Raw genomic sequence first — 17,308 nt, 5'->3', positions numbered from 1 at the left:
TAAAAAGAATTATAGCTTGAATTATTATTAATGTTAGTAAATGAGCCCTACTAAGATAAAGTATTAGAGAGACTCCATAAGATAGAAAATGACATAGATCAACATGGTGGAGGCCTGTAGGAATCTAAAGGAAAGAGGTTTCTATTCCACTTGAGGAAAGCTGTGATATGATTAGCTGTTCAAAGCCGAATACTGTACCCCTTACATAATAAAAATCAGCATGGTTTGCCCATGATCAGTTACCCATAGCAAGTACCAAGATGTACAGTATGACAACCGCATGCTTTAATTACATTTACCCATAAGGATCTGCTTTACCCACACAAAGTGGAGCCTTACAATTCCTGCAAATTCTGTAGCAACTGGGTTCAAGTTGCACCTATTGCATATCGGCATTTGCTCAGGATTTACAAAAACAACAATTAATTTGGTCTTGCTGCATGCACCACGTATTTATTAAAAGCTAAGAGTTTTTTTTTACCACAATTTGGAAGGCAATGAATGAAATAATACATTTGATCTGAGATATGTGCATAGTAAAACATCTTACTAAAAGAAAGATAAATTAACTAAGAATTGTAGTTCATTGCTGTCAGGTGGAAACATCTGACTAGGATTCTGAGCCATCGTACTAACCTCTGATGTCATTATGCCAATCCACAAGCGTGGTCTGGTATTTTTATATAAGCACTCAGAGGTTCCATGCCAAGTGAAATGTTGCACTGATGTGACATTATTTTTTTTTTTTATTCAAGGTCACTTACAGTGACAGACTCAGCAAGAGTTGCTAATTTTTCATTACCCATTACTCTTAAACAATTGAGATTGGGATTAGCAATGCCATTTAGCTACAATGAAGTTTATTTTTATTACAGACTGCTGTAAAAATGGCACTCAAATCAATCATCCTTAAGAAACGGCCAATGAGCATAAGGTTACCTTCAAAGTTAATAACTGTGCAAAATAAAGAATAAAGTCACTGAGTTCTTCCCCCAAAAGATCACCATAGGTTTCACTTATAATCCAATAGTTGGCCACAGTCATTACAGCACCATTCATTAAAAGTACTTACTTGCATGTAAAGCTGCTTGTTACACTTTCACATTTTGGTCCTAAGGGCCAATGCACCCCTCCAGTCTATTTGGACGAATTGCACCCAGTGTGCCAATTGAAGCTAGGGAAACCTAAAGAATCATGCACAAACATAAAAAATATAGAAAGAAATAACGGCATCCTGATGGTGTAAATTGAAATCCAACAGCACAGCACAACTCTGTAATAATAAAACAGTACATTGTACTTGATCCAAATTAAGATATACTTAGTCCTTATTGGAAGCAAAACCAGAATCTTGGGTTTATTTAATGTTCACATGATTTTATAGTAGATTTAAGGTATGAAGATCCAAATTATGGAAAGATTATTGATTATCTGGAAAATCCCAGCCCCCGAACATTCTGGATAAAATGTCACATAACTTTATTTACCATTTGTGAATAAAGTATACTCACTAACCATTCAAGAGCCTTACTTGCTTTTATGTGTATTTGTCTAAACATTGCCTGGAGCTCTGTAGATGGTTTCTTGCACAAGTGTATCCTATTAAGGGCTTAATATCAACACAAACATGCTGCATTTGTCAAACTCTGGAATAAATCAAACCTGCACATTCACTCCACTCCAGATTATGATCTGTATAAGTCATAGCTTAAATTGTTTTCCTAGTTTTAAAAAGGTTTTATAGGTATTACTTGGCAAATCATGTTTCAACGGTACTGAAGTTGAAAGCAAAGACAACAATGTTAGGTACAGGGAAAGAATGGGCCATGAGTGATGAAGACTATTAAAAGTGATATGAGTTACACACTGCTAATAGGGCTGAGAGATCATGGCTTGGAATACATTACCTTTTAAAACCACAGATAATTCATTCCACCTAGCAAATTAGTGGGGAATTTTTGATTTAATTCAGAACGATGAAATAATGCAGTGGCGGTTAAGGCTTGGAAAGATGTGTATAAGGTGGTCATTGCATGACTGTTTCATTTACTAAATCTTAAGGGCAATTGCTTGATTCACATAAATGGACACGTATACAAAATGCATATTCAGGTCCCATTCCAAGCCCTCCATATATCTGCATCCAACAACAGCTGCTAGATCTTCGGTTTCTATTGTTATGCCTTTGTCTTCATGCAGCTCACCCTTAGAATTAGGTTTTGTTCATTGCACTGCATGGCTTGTCACAGTTATCAGTTTGTCAAAATTGATTCTTTTGTTAATAAATGCAAACTTAATAGCTAGGAAGACCATATGTAATAGCAAAAATATTTTTCAGTTTACGGGGAGTTTATTTAACCACCTAGTTTAGTGCTGTTTAGTGGGCCACAACTCCAGTATAATCAGTGCTTGGGCCCACATGACTCATCTTGGACAGCAAAGCTATAAGTTATCAAACTGCTAAATTTGGTCACATGATATTTCTGAACTCTCGGGCAAGGTTAATGCTTGATTCTGCTTAAAGTACAACTAAAGCTTAACTAAAGAAGTAGGCTAGAAATGTTGTACATAATGTTTTGGGTTTCTGAACCCAAGGCAACCACAGCCCTTTGGCAGTAAAGATCTGTGTCTCCAAAGATGCCCCAGTAGCTCCCCATCTTTTTTTCTGATGATTCACTGCAGATGCTCTGTGCTGCTGTCACTTACTGAGCTTAGAGACCGACTCAAAATATACAGTACACATAGAATAAAAATGTTGTAATAAAAGGCTGATTAGTAATTAATACAGATAATTACTACAGATAATTACTATATGGAAGCACAGAAACCAGTACAACTAGCATGAGAATTTAATAATTAGCCCTGTAGCATCAGCTTATTTTACAGGCAAACCACATTTTCTGCTTGATAATTTGCAGTGACCCCCCCTCCCATCTTGGCCATATGAATTTTTAGGGTTTAGTTCTCCCTTAAAGGATTATGTAGACAACATTTTTGACTGACAAGTCACTAAAACATGATTTTCAGGCAGTAGTTCAAAAGACAGGCGGAAAGGATCAAAGTCAGAAGTTTCAGTCCAGGAATATAATTATAATAAATTTAGGAACACCTAGGAATATAAGTTAGGAATTCCTATATTCGGGTATTGAACCTGTGACCCTTGCGTTCTTTTATTATAAAATTTCGTTCCGTTCCAGCGTGCTGATGTCACACAGGCTTGGAGCCACCATTTTGTAATGTTCTGTGCTCCCTCACTGATCACCTGACAGAAAATATGCATTTTCTAATGTAACAGGAAGAAGTGCGAGAGAAGAGACACAGCTCTTCCCATTCATAGCTTGAGATAAAATAATATGTATGTGTACCCTTGGGCTACGTGTTAACACAGTGCCTCAGACATATGAAAGCAACAGATTTTAGTATTTCAAAGTAACTACAGAGGAAGCAGACCCTGCGGCTGCCGGGGGCCCCATGAGGTATATGGACCTCATGATGCTCTAATTCATATACAATTTGAAAAAAATTGGTAAAACCTGTCAACCTCTAGACAATTTGGGGACCTGAAAAATTATTTGCTGTGGGGCCTAGTAATATCTATTTACGCTACTGTAATTTAGCTTTAATAATGGCAAAACAACATCTTGTCCACAAACTTTCTGCAGCCTTATAGTTGATATATGAAAAAAAATAACAATTACATATAAGAGTTCAGCAACCTCCCATCTGGAAAAGAACCATTACAAGGATTGCTAATTTGAGAAAATGCAGGAAAGCGCACAGCACTAAGGGAAACATTTTTTTTTAAATGAACCCTATCTGCATATTTATCTTAAGGTGAGGCACATGTAATTTTTCTAATATAATTGGTCGTGTCCCTTAATAACATTTTGCTCTTCTTTTCTGATCTTAGTGACCTTTCTTGTAAAACATTTTTAAAATATATTTCCTTTCCTCCTGTTCACAGAGAATATTGTGCCCTTTTAGAAGGGCACACATTTTTCCATAGTGAAAGAAAATATAATTCTAAGAAACCTTCCAATATACATAATTTAACAGTTTTCTGTGGTCTTAAATATATTAGACTGACAGCCAATGCGTGGTGAGCAGATATTGTCATCGCTCATAACCTTAGACTGTGTAATCATTTCCCTTTGACTGCTTATCTGTTCAGCATCAAGGTGTTCTGCTGGCCCTCTAGCAGGAACATTAGAGCAACTGTTTTGGTTTAAATGGCACTATATTCAACCGTAAAGCTGTACCAATGGCCCCAAAAACTTTATTACACTTGAAAAACTGTTTACAAACTAGAATTCTAGGTGGAACCAGATGAAAAACCACAACCCTGTTCTAAAGATAAAAAAACACCTCAACCAAATGCATAATGGAGGGAAAAGAGAAATAAGTGAGTCTATTTTTGCAAAGCAGAGCAAGAAAGATGTTTCCACCATGTTCAATTAGGAGGAACAACAAACTGAACCTTGTTCCACTCCCTGCACAAAGGAAGAACATAAAAGCAAACCACCACTGATTTGTGGCCTAAAACTAACTAGATAAACAAGGAAAAGAGAAATGAGGCATCCACTTGCAAAATGGAGGAACATAAAAGAGAACCTTACTCTACCACCTGCATAAATAAGGAACAATAATGGTGCCCATCACTACTCACTTAAATGAGAGTAGAGCCAAAAATAAGGCAAGGAAAGGTAGGAAATAATAGACAGACCTACAAGGCTCTGGAAAAGGGCAGAAAAGTTAATGGATGCATTCAGCTAATGCATCAGAATATATAAGAATATATTTAGCTGATAATTCATCTGGATCTATAAAATTTACAGATCAGTCCTTTACAAATGGGACTAAATTCAACCTGACACAGCAGCAAAAAAATACCCAAAAAACAAGAAAAAAACAAGGTACTAAATGTCTGGATGATAGAATCATTGACGCTGCTCTGTCTTTTAAAAATGCATTTTGATACAGAGGGACTTCAAACCTGCGTCCTTTCTCAACATGGATTTAATCCAGTTAACGGACCATCTGTACAGATTCATTATAACAGTGTAGAAAAATATTGGTTGACAAGCTGCTTTTAACAGATCATGTGGAGACTGCAGACAGCACTGAGACAAAACACCATTGCATGACAGTAAGAGAACAAATGTACTGGTGTATGATCCTGAAGAAACTATGCTAGCACATTTGTGTCCTGTCCACTGGAAACCCCATCGGCATGTATAATCTCAAGAAAATGAGAAGATACCCCATTCTTTGTTTTGAGAGGAGAATGAAGTTGCAGGATAAAAAAATGACATTTTAATGAATGCCTGCTTGAAAATTATCATCTGTATAGATTCATCGTGGCAGCCTGGAGATTGTAGACATAATAAATAGCCAGGCATACCAGTATAACTAGGGGGAATATTTATAAAACAGATTTATAAAAGTAGGAATATACCATGCATTACCACATAAACTCCATGATACACCATGTCAAATCAAGCTGGATTATGAAAGTGTAGCAGAGTTTAAAATGCTGGTGTAAATAGCCGTGTAAGTCACAGACCTCTGTAAATAGATTTATTAAACACTCATTTATGTTTAGAACTAAATAGGTCACAGTATTTTACAGACATAGTACATAAGTCTTCTTGCATTTAACATAAATGTTAATCTTTATTGACTCTATTTTTATTTCTTTAAATAGCAACACATTTCATTATAAACACAAAATCAATAGGGTGCATGATAAAAATGTAAAACTGCTTTGTGCATAGATCATGCCAGAAATACTGTATAGCTAGAAACTGGTATCACAATATGTTACATGTAACAGTAGTGGACATAGGAAACATACAAAATTTTTATAAACAATACCAAACCACTGAAAACAATCATACAAATAGAAAGTAAGACAATAGTAGACACTTAGGTGGTTTTTCTTTCTTTTTTCTGTTTTTAATCAATTTTGTTTGAAAATTGAAGTCACAACATCCACAAAAAATCCCCTACCAATTCTTCCCATTTTAGTAGGTTGGAGTCATTGGGTCACTAGTTCTGATAATTAACCCTATTTTGTGATGCCTTTATCACTGTGGATGGAAGACTTAATAAACAACTGAGAAAATATCCAAAAAAAAAAATTACAAATGGCTACATTAGAACACATTTTCATATGAAATAGAATCTTCTAAAGGATGTAATTTGCGCTGATTTTTCATGCTTCAGGATCATAATCTTGATATTCCTCCTGCAATAATTCAACACAAAGAAACAAGTGTTAGGCATTTGAAAGAGAATCTATTGTAGACATTTTTTATTTAGTTTCTGTGACACATTTATCATTTTATTTTTGAAATTCTAATGGCATGTCTGACTTTACCACTCTAGGGCTCATTTACAAATTAAATGAAATGAAAAAGTGCAAAGAACAAACCATGCATGTAAATGCTATTCACAAAGGTGCTTGCTGTGAATGCCCTTGCAAAAGGTGCCAATACATCAGTTCAGTTTGCTTGAATTATATGCACGATTTATAACATGCAAGATGCAAACTATATGGTGCACGGGCAAAAGGGAACTCAGTATTTTTTGCTCTTAGATATAATATTTACTTATTCTACTTTTATCGTTAAGACATATTTTTGTTTTTATTAGTATGTGTGAGTGTGTGCGTCTGTACATGTCTGTCAGTTTCCAAGGCACTTCTTTCCAGATATTTCTTCCTATCTTCTTCATTCTCTATTTTTTTTCTTTTTTCTTTTGAAAATGTTTTATTTGATTTTCATATTAAACAAGTAATAACATTATGACAGCAAATATTATGCAGATGAAGAAAGACATGTATTCAATATGATGGCATAGTGAGATTGAAAACGGAATACAATTTTATTTTTTTATATATTTTGAAAATGTTTTATTTGATTTTCATATTAAACAAGTTCATTCTCTATTTAAAGGAATTCTGTCATGATTTTTGTGGTATAGTTTTTATTACTAAATTACACTGTGTACATTGCAAGTAATTCATTCTATCATTTAAAATGTTATTCTTGAAACAATAAGGGGCAAATTCATCCGGTCGAATATCGAGGGTTAATTAACCCTCGATATTCGACTGGGAATGAAAATCCTTCGACTTCGAATATTGAAGTCGAAGGATTTTGCGCAAATAGTTCGATCGAACGATCGAAGGAATAATCGAACGATTCGAAGGATTTTAATCCAACGATCGAAGGATTATCCTTCGACCAAAAAAATTTAGCCAAGCCTATGGGGACCTTCCCCATAGGCTAACATTGGGTTCGGTAGCTTTTAGGTGGCGAACTAGGGGGTCGAAGTTTTTTCTTAAAGAAACAGTACTTCGACTATCGAATGTTCGAATAGTCCAACTATTTGTAGTTCGAATCCTCCAATTCAAAGTCGTAGTCGAAGGTCGAAGTAGGCCATTCGATGGTCGAAGTAGCCAAAAAAAACTTCAAAATTCGACGTTTTTTTCTTCTATTCCTTCACTCGAAGTTAATGAATTGGCCCCTAAATGTATTCTTTTAGTTATAATTTAGTTTTGTAATATTGGTGTGTAGGCAGCCATCTCAGGTCATTTTGCCTGGTTATGCGCTTTCAGGTAGAGCTAGCACTTCACAATTTCATATAGGCTATTGTTTCTCCTTCACAATGTAACTGAAGGAGCCGCGATTTGGGTAAGCCATACTTAAATGTTTTACTTCTGACTGCTATTCTCAAATCTACTAGGTGACGCGTTTTTAGCAATGCAGGTGTAAGGGATATGGACACCTGGGAAACTAACATGTCTAGCCCCATGTCAGACTTTAAATTTAAATATAAAACAATCTGCTCTTTTGAAAAAATTGACTTTAATTCAGTATTCTGCTAAAGGAGTGCTATTAACTGATGTGTTTTGGAAAAAAACATGTTTTGCCATGACCGAATCCCTTTAAACGGCAATGCTTTCCTTTGAGACACTTTCCATGAGAAGGTGAAGAATATGTTCTAAATATTTCCTAATTTATATTAGCCAGAGTGTGACAAATAGGCACACAAATGCAGTATCATATTATAAAAGATCTGGTGGGTGCAAAAGTATGGGTGGCAGATATACCACAGGTCTAGTTTCTCTCCTGATTGCTTTTCTACAGATTTGGGGGTTATATTGTTAAATGTGCAAAGTTTACTACAGGCCTAGTCAACTATGGCAACCAATCAGCAGTATATATATATATCTATATATATATATAGATATATATATAGATATATATAGATATATATATATATATATATAGATATATATAGATATATATATATATATATATATATATATATATATAGATATATATAGTTCGTTTGGACGCACACCATCAGCCAAAAACTTAACCTGGGTGCTGGTCAAAAAAATCAATCAATAGTCATGCAATGTGACAGCACTCCAAGGAATTTCAAACAAAAAAGTGATGCAAAGGAGGTTTTATTAGATCCGACATTTCAGCTCCATATTGCTTTCATCAGGGAAAGAAACACAGCATAGTGTCCAGGTGGGAGTTTTAAAACCGCACTATTCCAAGCTTCCCAAGTAAGTGCACCCGCATATTCTACAATACTGTAGTTTATCAACGGAACAGCGCAGCTGAATGGGCGTGTTCATGGTGCTGTAGTGGTGGGCGGTTCCTATGACCCGAAGGTGCAGTGGGTGGAACGGCTGGTCTTTTGTGCTCAGACACGCCCCCCATTTCCAAGCGCCAAGCACCTAGCAACACCATTGCGTCAAGCTTAAAAGGTGCTGGACAGAAAAGCGGTGCAACCTGTCTGCGGATAATGCCAACAGGCAAACGCTGCTTATTGACTGTACCCATTTGGAGCGCAGGGGGGGTTTATATATATTTATCATATATTCCGCAACCTTGCCCCCTCACCCACTTAGCAGGACCAAAGCGGACTTAAAGGTTAGCATGCAGATAAGGGCAATACAAGGGAGGAAGTGGACTGGCAACTGGAGTGGATAAGTCTGCTGCCCATTGTGCGCAGGAGTCATTGGTCAAAGGAAGGGAACAATTTAAAAACAAAATGTAGTAAGTATATAGACACTACAGTGAATCCAGTACAGGTATACATGGCATATGTATAGAGACAGTGGGCATATTATAATAGGGAAAATGTGAAATGTTGGGGGCGGCCATAATGGTGTGCTCCACCAGTTCAAATAAAGCATCCTAGAGGCAGAGTCTCATTCAGTCCTCTGGGGGTCACTGTATCCAGTCTATGGATCCCCTGTGACTCTCTCCTCAGTAGAGCTTGATCCCTATTACCCCCCCCCCACTTACTTGGGAAGGTTGGAATAGTGCGGTTCAGGAGTAGGTCTATATTGGGGAATATTAAGTTATATATACCTCGCACATGCCCTTGTTGTTATTTTGGTTGCCTAGCAACACTATTTGGTGCCAAAATTGGGGTTTTAAAACTCCCCCTGGACACTATGCTCTGTTTCTTTTCCCTGATGAAAGCTCCAACGTCGGATCTAATAAAACCTCCGTTGCATCACTTGTTTTGTTTGAAATTCCTTGGAGTGCTGTCACATTGCATGACTATATATATATATATTATACAGGAACAAAGAGGAGCACTGCAGGCCAACTGTCCTGGGTGCAGGTAAAGAAAAATATACCAGTAAAACGTACCACACTGAAACTAAAAGTGGTGTATTTACAGAAGTTACAAAGTGTGTGTACAAAGGCACCCAGTGAAGCCTCTAGGTCAGCAGTCGCCAAACAGTAGCTCGTGAGCAACATGTTGCTCTCCAGCCCCTTGGATGTTGTTCCCGGTGGCCTCAAAGCAGGAGCTTTGATGCAAGTTTTAATTGCATAAAAACTAAGTATAGTGCCAAGTAGAGCCTCCTGTAGGCTGCCAGTCCACACAGGGGCTAACAAATATCCAATCACAGCCCGTATTTGGCACCCCAATGGACTTTTTTCATGCTTGTGTTGCTCCCCAACTCTTTTTATATTTGAATGTGGCTCATGGGTAAAAAAAAGGTTGGGGACCCCTGCTCTAGGTGAAGGGTTCCTAATGCACGTGCATGCCCCAAAATAAAAGGATGGCTACTGGACTGTGAAAGATAACTTTGAGGAGGGTGCGATACTTTGGTGACAAGATGCATAGCAGCAATTCAAGTTAAAGGACACAATGGGGCTAAAGGGTGCTTAACCCATCTCTTACGCAAAACAAAAGTTCACTGTTAGAAATCTCTTTTCTACAGATCACTCTTCAACTAATAAATGGGTTAAGCACCCTTTCATTTCATAGTGTATGTAACACTTGTTCTTCTCCTGTCAGGAAGCTACTGCTCCATTATTGCATATAAGTGTGTGTGTGCTGTAGGATAAGTGTCAAAGTCCCATGACTATTAAAATAAAGCAATGTTTGACAAGTTACCCTATAAAAAGCTTTATGCAGACTGAGAGTTTCATTTTAGAGATGAAGAAGATGCTTGCATATATCTAATGCTCAATGAAAAATGTACAGCAATTTAAATAACACCTTTTTGCACAGTTATAAAATTCCTAGACAATATCGTGCCAGAAACAGAAAATATCTTTACAGTTGTAAATTAATGAAAATGTGCAATGTACTACCTTAGAAATTGTTATTGAACATTAACTACATTTCTACATGAGTATAAAATGTATTGATGAAAATAGGAGCCTTATATACTGTAAATCATTTACTAGAATCAACAAAGGACATTCTCCTCAAGTTCTAACTTAGAAATGGAAAATATTATGTTTCAGTATCATTGCCTTAATTTTTCCAGCCATGGAACTAATGTACTTCCATACGACATCATTATAAGCACATTTAGTATATTAAAGTGTAAAAAAAAACTACTTTCATATGCATGCAAATAAAACATGTTTGCATTTTTTAATTGGATGTGTGCATCAGAATGTTATTACAGACATTGTAGAATCCCTGAAGGCCAAATGAGTGTAATGGGGTTATGAGCATTTGTTTAATTTGAAGCTCATTAAAGGCCTAAAGATTGTTTGGTGATTTTAGATGTCAGTCATTGCCTTGTAGATAACCACAGAAAACAAAACTAGTCAATGACAGTCAACCTTTTTAGAATTTACCTACAAAACCGACTATTTCGGACTTCTACGGTAAAAAATAAAATAAAAACGTGCACATTTTTTGTGTTTGTCCCTGATCTGATTAAAGGACCAGTAACACAATTTTTTTTTAAATTCAGAATCCACTCTACCCTATTCCACCTGCAGATCCATCTCTCAAAAATGGTACTATGATTAATGCTTACTAAAAAATACCATTATAAAACACAGCTTCTGGATGTACTCCCAAAAGGCGACTGCAAGATCCAATGTATGTTGCTAGACATCTCCTCCTCCTTCTAAACGGGAAGTTAGTTTTGGCGGCAGGCAGTGTAACTTCTTCTGCATAATTTATTTCTGTAAAAGCAGGGGAGAGGTGAAGGAATGCATGCTGGGATTTAGGAGGGGTCTTCCTTAGTTTTTTGATTCATTGCTGACCAGTGTGCTGCTGCAGTCCTTCACTCGCCTGCTCTTACAGAAATAAATGATGCCAAAGAAGTTACACTGCCCACAGCCAAAACAAACTTCCTGTTTAGAAGGCTGGCAAGGAGAAGTTGTCGAGCAACGCACATCGAATCTTGCAGTCGCCTTTTGTGAAAGACAGAGTACACCCGGAAGCTGTGTTTTATAATGTTTTTTTTTTATTAAGCATTACTCATAGTACCATTTCTGAGAGATGAATCTGCAGGTTGAAAAGGGTAGAGTTGTGGTGTTTATGCAAATGGCCTGTAGATGTCACTGTGCTCATACTTATACTGTGCATACTTCCTGGTAGCTTAAAAGTGAAAGCTTACTGTTGTGTAAGGCCTGCATGACTCTGCTAATAAAGCAGTGTTATACTCTACTCATCCTCAGCTACCCAAAATATAACAGATTGACTACAGGATGGCTCTTCTACCGCTGCAGCAGCCTGCACCTTTTCTTTCAAACCCTGGTGAGCCTACTATAGCTTTTACTGCTTGGATCCGTATGTTTGAAAATTACATTATTGCTGCTGACCAAGGGGAGATTTCTGCTGCTAGAAAACGTACTTTACTTATTCACTGCCTGGGAGCAGAGGGACAGCGTATATTCTATACATTACCATTATCTGATGATACTTATGAAACTGCTCTTACTGCTATAAAGAACTTTTTTGTGTCAAGAGTAAATGTGGTTGCTGAAAGATATAAATTCCGCCAACGTGGACAACGTAATGGCGAATCCATAGAACAATTTGCAGCAGCTTTGAGAGAGCTGGTTGTTACCTGTGACTTTGGGAATCTAACAGATGAAATGCTAAGAGACCAAATAGTGTAAAAAACAAACTCACCTCGCATTAGAGAGAGACTGCTTCTAGAGCAGGATTTAACCCTTGCAATGGCTATTACAGTTGCTAGCCTAATTGAAACAGCAGTGTCAGAGGCTAAAACTCTCTAATAATGCACAGTCACAGGCAAAATACAGTACTAAGGAAAGAGATTCACTGCAAATAGAAAATACTGCTTTCGCTGTGGTTCAACACAACACACTGCAAATCATGTTACATGTCCTGCAAAAGCTAAACGGTGCTGCAGATGCACAAAGGTAGGAAATTTTGCTAAGATCTGCCATAGTTCTGCTTAAGATGTTCATGAAGTCAATACTACAAATGCTACAGTATTAAGTGTGGATAAAGCTGGTACATTTATTCCAGACAAGTTTATGTGCACTGTCAGTGTCAGTGCTGCTTCTGCTGACAAGGGGCACTCCATTAACCTGATACTTGATACATGTTCAGCTGTTTCTATAATACCAAAGGATATTTTCTTGAAATACTTTGAAATAGATTTGCTTGTTGCTCCTGCCCTGAAACTGGTCAGTTACTTAAAGGATCCAATCCCTGTGCTTGGTTGCTTGCCAGTGACTGTACAATTTGAATCAAATACTGCAAAATGTGACTTTTACATTGTGAATAAGGGTACTGCTATACTTGGAAGGGATCTCTTTGCTGCATTAAACCTACAATTAGTTGATGGACTCATTACTACAGCACCAGTGCCTCCCACACAGCCAGTGTCTAAAATTTCACCACAAAGCAATACTTCACTGGGCTGTGCACAGAACTTTGTACACAAAGTTGAGTTGAGACCAGAGGTAAAACCAGTGCCGTTTCCTGATTCAGCATGGGGAAAATCTTGTGTTGGTGTTGTCGGTCCTTTTACAGATGCTCCTATAGATTTTAGATTTGCTATAACCTTGATAAACTATTACAGTAAATGGCCTGAAATTGCACTTGTTTCTCATATAACATCAGCTACAGTAATAACATTTCTGTCTACAGTCTTCAGCAGAGAAGGTAACCCAAAGGAGTTAATATCAGACAATGGACCACAGTTTGTCTCATCTGAGTTTGAATCCTTTCTGAGAGAAAGGAATATTTTGCACAGGAAATTTTCAGTGTATTAACAACAAGCAAATTCGAGAAATCAAGCGATTCAACAGAAGTCTGAAAGAAGCACTACAGACAGCAAATCTAACTGAGAAAACTTGGAAAGTATTTACAACAGAGTTCCTACATAACTACAGAGCAAGGCACCATGCAACAACCCAATCATCTCCTGCTAAATTATTACATGACAGACAGATGTGCACTAAGTTACATGTTGCAGACATCAAACTTCCACAAAATACTGTGCCTACAAAATCATCTACTGTTGACATTGTGAAACGTCACCAAGCCAAATGCAAGACTTATACTGATAGAAAACGTGGTGCAAGAGAAGTACACTTTTAACCTGGATCTTTAGTCAGAATTAAGAAACCAGGAATACTGAAACAAGGACAATCTAAATTTACTACACCACTTAAAGTGAGACGCTAGCGAGGACCATACACATATGAACTGTCTGATGGACGCAACTGTCTGATGAACTGTCGGTGGCTTGATAAAAGACCGATGGCGGTCTGAAACGTTGCCAAGTGTATTGGGGCCAGAAACCCATGTCTCAATAAAGGCATTTTAAACAGCATAATCTATGGCTGGTGCTGTCGACATCTGTAATTTGTGGACGCATATGGAATGCAAGTCGTCTTGCTCTTGTTAGATATGACTTTGGAAAAGCTCCATTTGATGAAGGACATTTTCCTACTACTGATGTCAACTACAATAGGCCTGAAGAAAGTGAACCTATAAGGCGTACTGAGAGAATCAGAAAACTACCTGCATGGACCCAGGACTATGTGATGTGAATAATGTATATTATTGCTTTAAGATGCATTATTGTTGTTTATTACATTTGCCCAAATGCTTTCCTACTATTGGGGGAATATGTGGTGTTTATGCAAATGACCTGTAGATGTCACTGTGCTCATACTTATACTGTGCATACTTCCTGGTAGCTTAAAAGTGAAAGCTTACTGTTGTGTAATGGCTGCAAGAGTCTGCTAATAAAGCAGTGTTATACTCTATTCATCCTCAGCTACCCAAAACATAACAAGAGTGGATTTTGAACTTGAAAATAATTAGTGTTCCTGGTCCTTTAAATCATGCATTTTAATAATAAATAAGGTCCAATCAATTCTAGTTTGGTTAGACTTTTTTTTATTAAAGTAATCAGAAAAATTCAGATTTTGATAAATAAGGCCCTTAATGTATTCCTGGTTAATCATAAAATATTTAAAACTACCAATGGTTTTGGATCAAACTGGTGTGAGCACATAGTTGTGTACTCATAAATAAAAATCGAATGACACACCCAATTAATTACCTGAGCACTTCCCATTAAATTGAATGAAGCTGAACACAGTGAAATTATGCATTATAAACTGCTGAAAATTACCCACAAATTCCACTTTTACCAGTTTTAAAGCGTGGTCAAGTCATCTGAAATCTAAGGTACGCTACAAAAATTTTTCCAATGGTGTAAAAATCCCTATTGTATGTTTTTAATGCTACTAGAATGTCTTATTGCAATATTTAAATTATTTTAAATATTCAATTGTAAGGTATGCAGTGATTTACATGCAAAAATGCTCTACATATCCTCTTTTTCATGCAAGAATGGCTAATATAAGAGTGGTTGCTCTTTTAATCAACACCAGTGATTTTTCAGCAAGTATTTTAATAGCAGCATATTAAAACATGGATAATGTTTGGGAAATTGAGTAAGGCGATATAAATGAAAATTACCTCAGGCGGCATTTCATATGTCTCATTATTTGGATTTACCGGCATATTTTCTGAATTTTCCATTGTCCCTTCTGGGCCGAAGCCGCTTTCATTCTGCAATAAAAAGGAATAATATTGTTTTTTTTTTTTTAATTTTATGATGCCCTTTATAAGCATTTATTGCATATTTTTAATTTAACATTTCTTCCAGAATAAACAATACCTTTATACGGGAGATGCAGTAATTATGACTACAATAAAATATTTCAAACTGCATGCTAAACATGAAATATTTTTAATGCAGCTGACAGACCAAACAAAGAAAAAACACTTACATCTTAACATAAAAATATACCCCCCACCTCTGCATATCAGAAATATTTCCAATAAATGCTATGGTTTAGAACTAGAGACTGCTTCCTTGCAAATAAAATCAAATACTGCAAGGCAAATCTCAGAATAAAATTTGATTTTTAAATGCTACAGATGATGGATGAGAATCAAGCAGCATTCTAGCTGATGTTAAACCACAATTCCCATAATATTCAGACAGCCAGTGCCTGAATGATGATGCTTGGAACTGTATGTTACAAAAGTGCAAAAGTGAAGAAAGGAATATTGTTATCAGAATCAAACTTGATAGCAGTACCTGAAAACAATAATATACCTTGAATTACAAAACCCAGTTAATGACATTCAGCCATTCATTTTTTTTAGACATGTCAGCTCAGGAGTTAATTATATGGGGCATTGCCTTTTGTTCAGAGATCTCATTATATTTATTAACTGGTAAACTTTAAAGACCACCAATTAAGAAAGTTTATTTTTCCAATACTTTTTTTTACTCACTCTTGAAAATATTGCTTCACTTCTTTAGAATTTATATTCTGTTTATATATGTATGTATTTTCTGCCATTAAACAATGTTGTTTATTGTCCTGAAGGGTCCACAGCAAGCTAAAATGCTACATAATATTTAGAATACAATGGTGTTTCGTACTAGTATTTACCTGGAGATGGAAAGGGGCAAAGGGCATCCATGACACTCAAAATATTTGAAAAATCATCCAGAAAGTTCTAAATTACAGGAAGAACATCTCCCATTGTCTCTATTTTAATAAAACAATTCTAATTTTTAAAAATGATTTCCTACTTCTTTGTAATAATAAAAAAGTACCTTGTACTTGATTGTAACTAAACTGCATGAATCCATATTGGTGTTACAGCTATCCTATTGGTTTATTTAATGTTTAAATGATTTTTAGAAGACTTAAGGTATGGTGATCCAAATTAATGGAAACATCCCTTATCTGGAAAACCCCAGGTCCCAAGCATTTCAGATAATAGATCCTATAGGTATCTGTATATTGAAAGCCATTCCATTTTGTGTTACTTGCTCCTTAAACAGACTCAACATATACCAGATTTCGAAAGAATCAGTGATCCTATAAATATATGGAGTTTGAAACTCTAATTTGATATTTTTCCTTGGTTAATAACAATATGTAATTTCCCCTTTAAAGTATTAACTTGCACCTATATTCCATAAAAACATGTGAATGATAGAGTGATAATCATAGCATTTACAAAAGAATGTAACAGAAAACGTTTCAGATTGCTGTAGCTCCAGTACATCTCTCATATTGACCTTTCTTCTAGCAAATCACCCTTCTCTGGCATAAACATGAAATTCATTGTACTAGTAACAAAATGAAAACGAAATCCGATTGTTTTTTCCAGAAAACCAGATCATTTATTTTACTTTGGATAATCTGTGTGCGTGGGTGCACATGAAATGTATAAAGGTTAGACAAGACAAATGGGTGTCTTATTGATTAAGTACACTGACCCAAATACTAAACAATTTTCCTTGATGTATGGTAACTAATGCATTCACCTTACACAAAGTAGCTATGTCTTGCACTCAAGCACCTATTTTCATTATTTTTATGTTTGCCTTGAATGTACTTCTGTTTCTAATTGTGGTTTGTTTTAGTTGATATAATCCACTTCATTATCTGCCTCTTTATCTTATAATTCTTTCACTTATGGTAGGAAACAT

The 17,308-nt window shown here is 36.2% G+C and overlaps 1 protein-coding gene across 2 annotated transcripts in view; it reads right to left on the bottom strand.

Moving 5' to 3' along the window:
* Positions 1-5,563: 5,563 nt before the first annotated feature.
* snca.L (synuclein alpha L homeolog) overlaps positions 5,564-17,308 on the bottom strand; it is a 68,697-nt gene continuing 56,952 nt past the window's right edge. The window contains exons 5-6 of one of the 2 annotated variants that reach the window (XM_041563723.1): positions 15,268-15,360; positions 5,564-6,247 (exon numbers count right to left, since the gene is read on the bottom strand). In XM_041563723.1, the coding sequence (XP_041419657.1) occupies positions 6,215-6,247; positions 15,268-15,360 (126 nt within the window). In that variant the 3' untranslated portion in view covers positions 5,564-6,214. The remainder of the gene's footprint in view (positions 6,248-15,267; positions 15,361-17,308) is intronic. The other variant, NM_001087154.1, reaches the window with a different exon arrangement.

This window comes from Xenopus laevis, chromosome 1L (assembly GCF_017654675.1).
Source record: "Xenopus laevis strain J_2021 chromosome 1L, Xenopus_laevis_v10.1, whole genome shotgun sequence".
Taxonomy (NCBI): Eukaryota; Metazoa; Chordata; class Amphibia; order Anura; family Pipidae; genus Xenopus; species Xenopus laevis.
The sequence above is the reverse complement of the archived record's forward strand: the minus strand, read 5'-3'. Positions and strand labels throughout refer to the sequence as shown.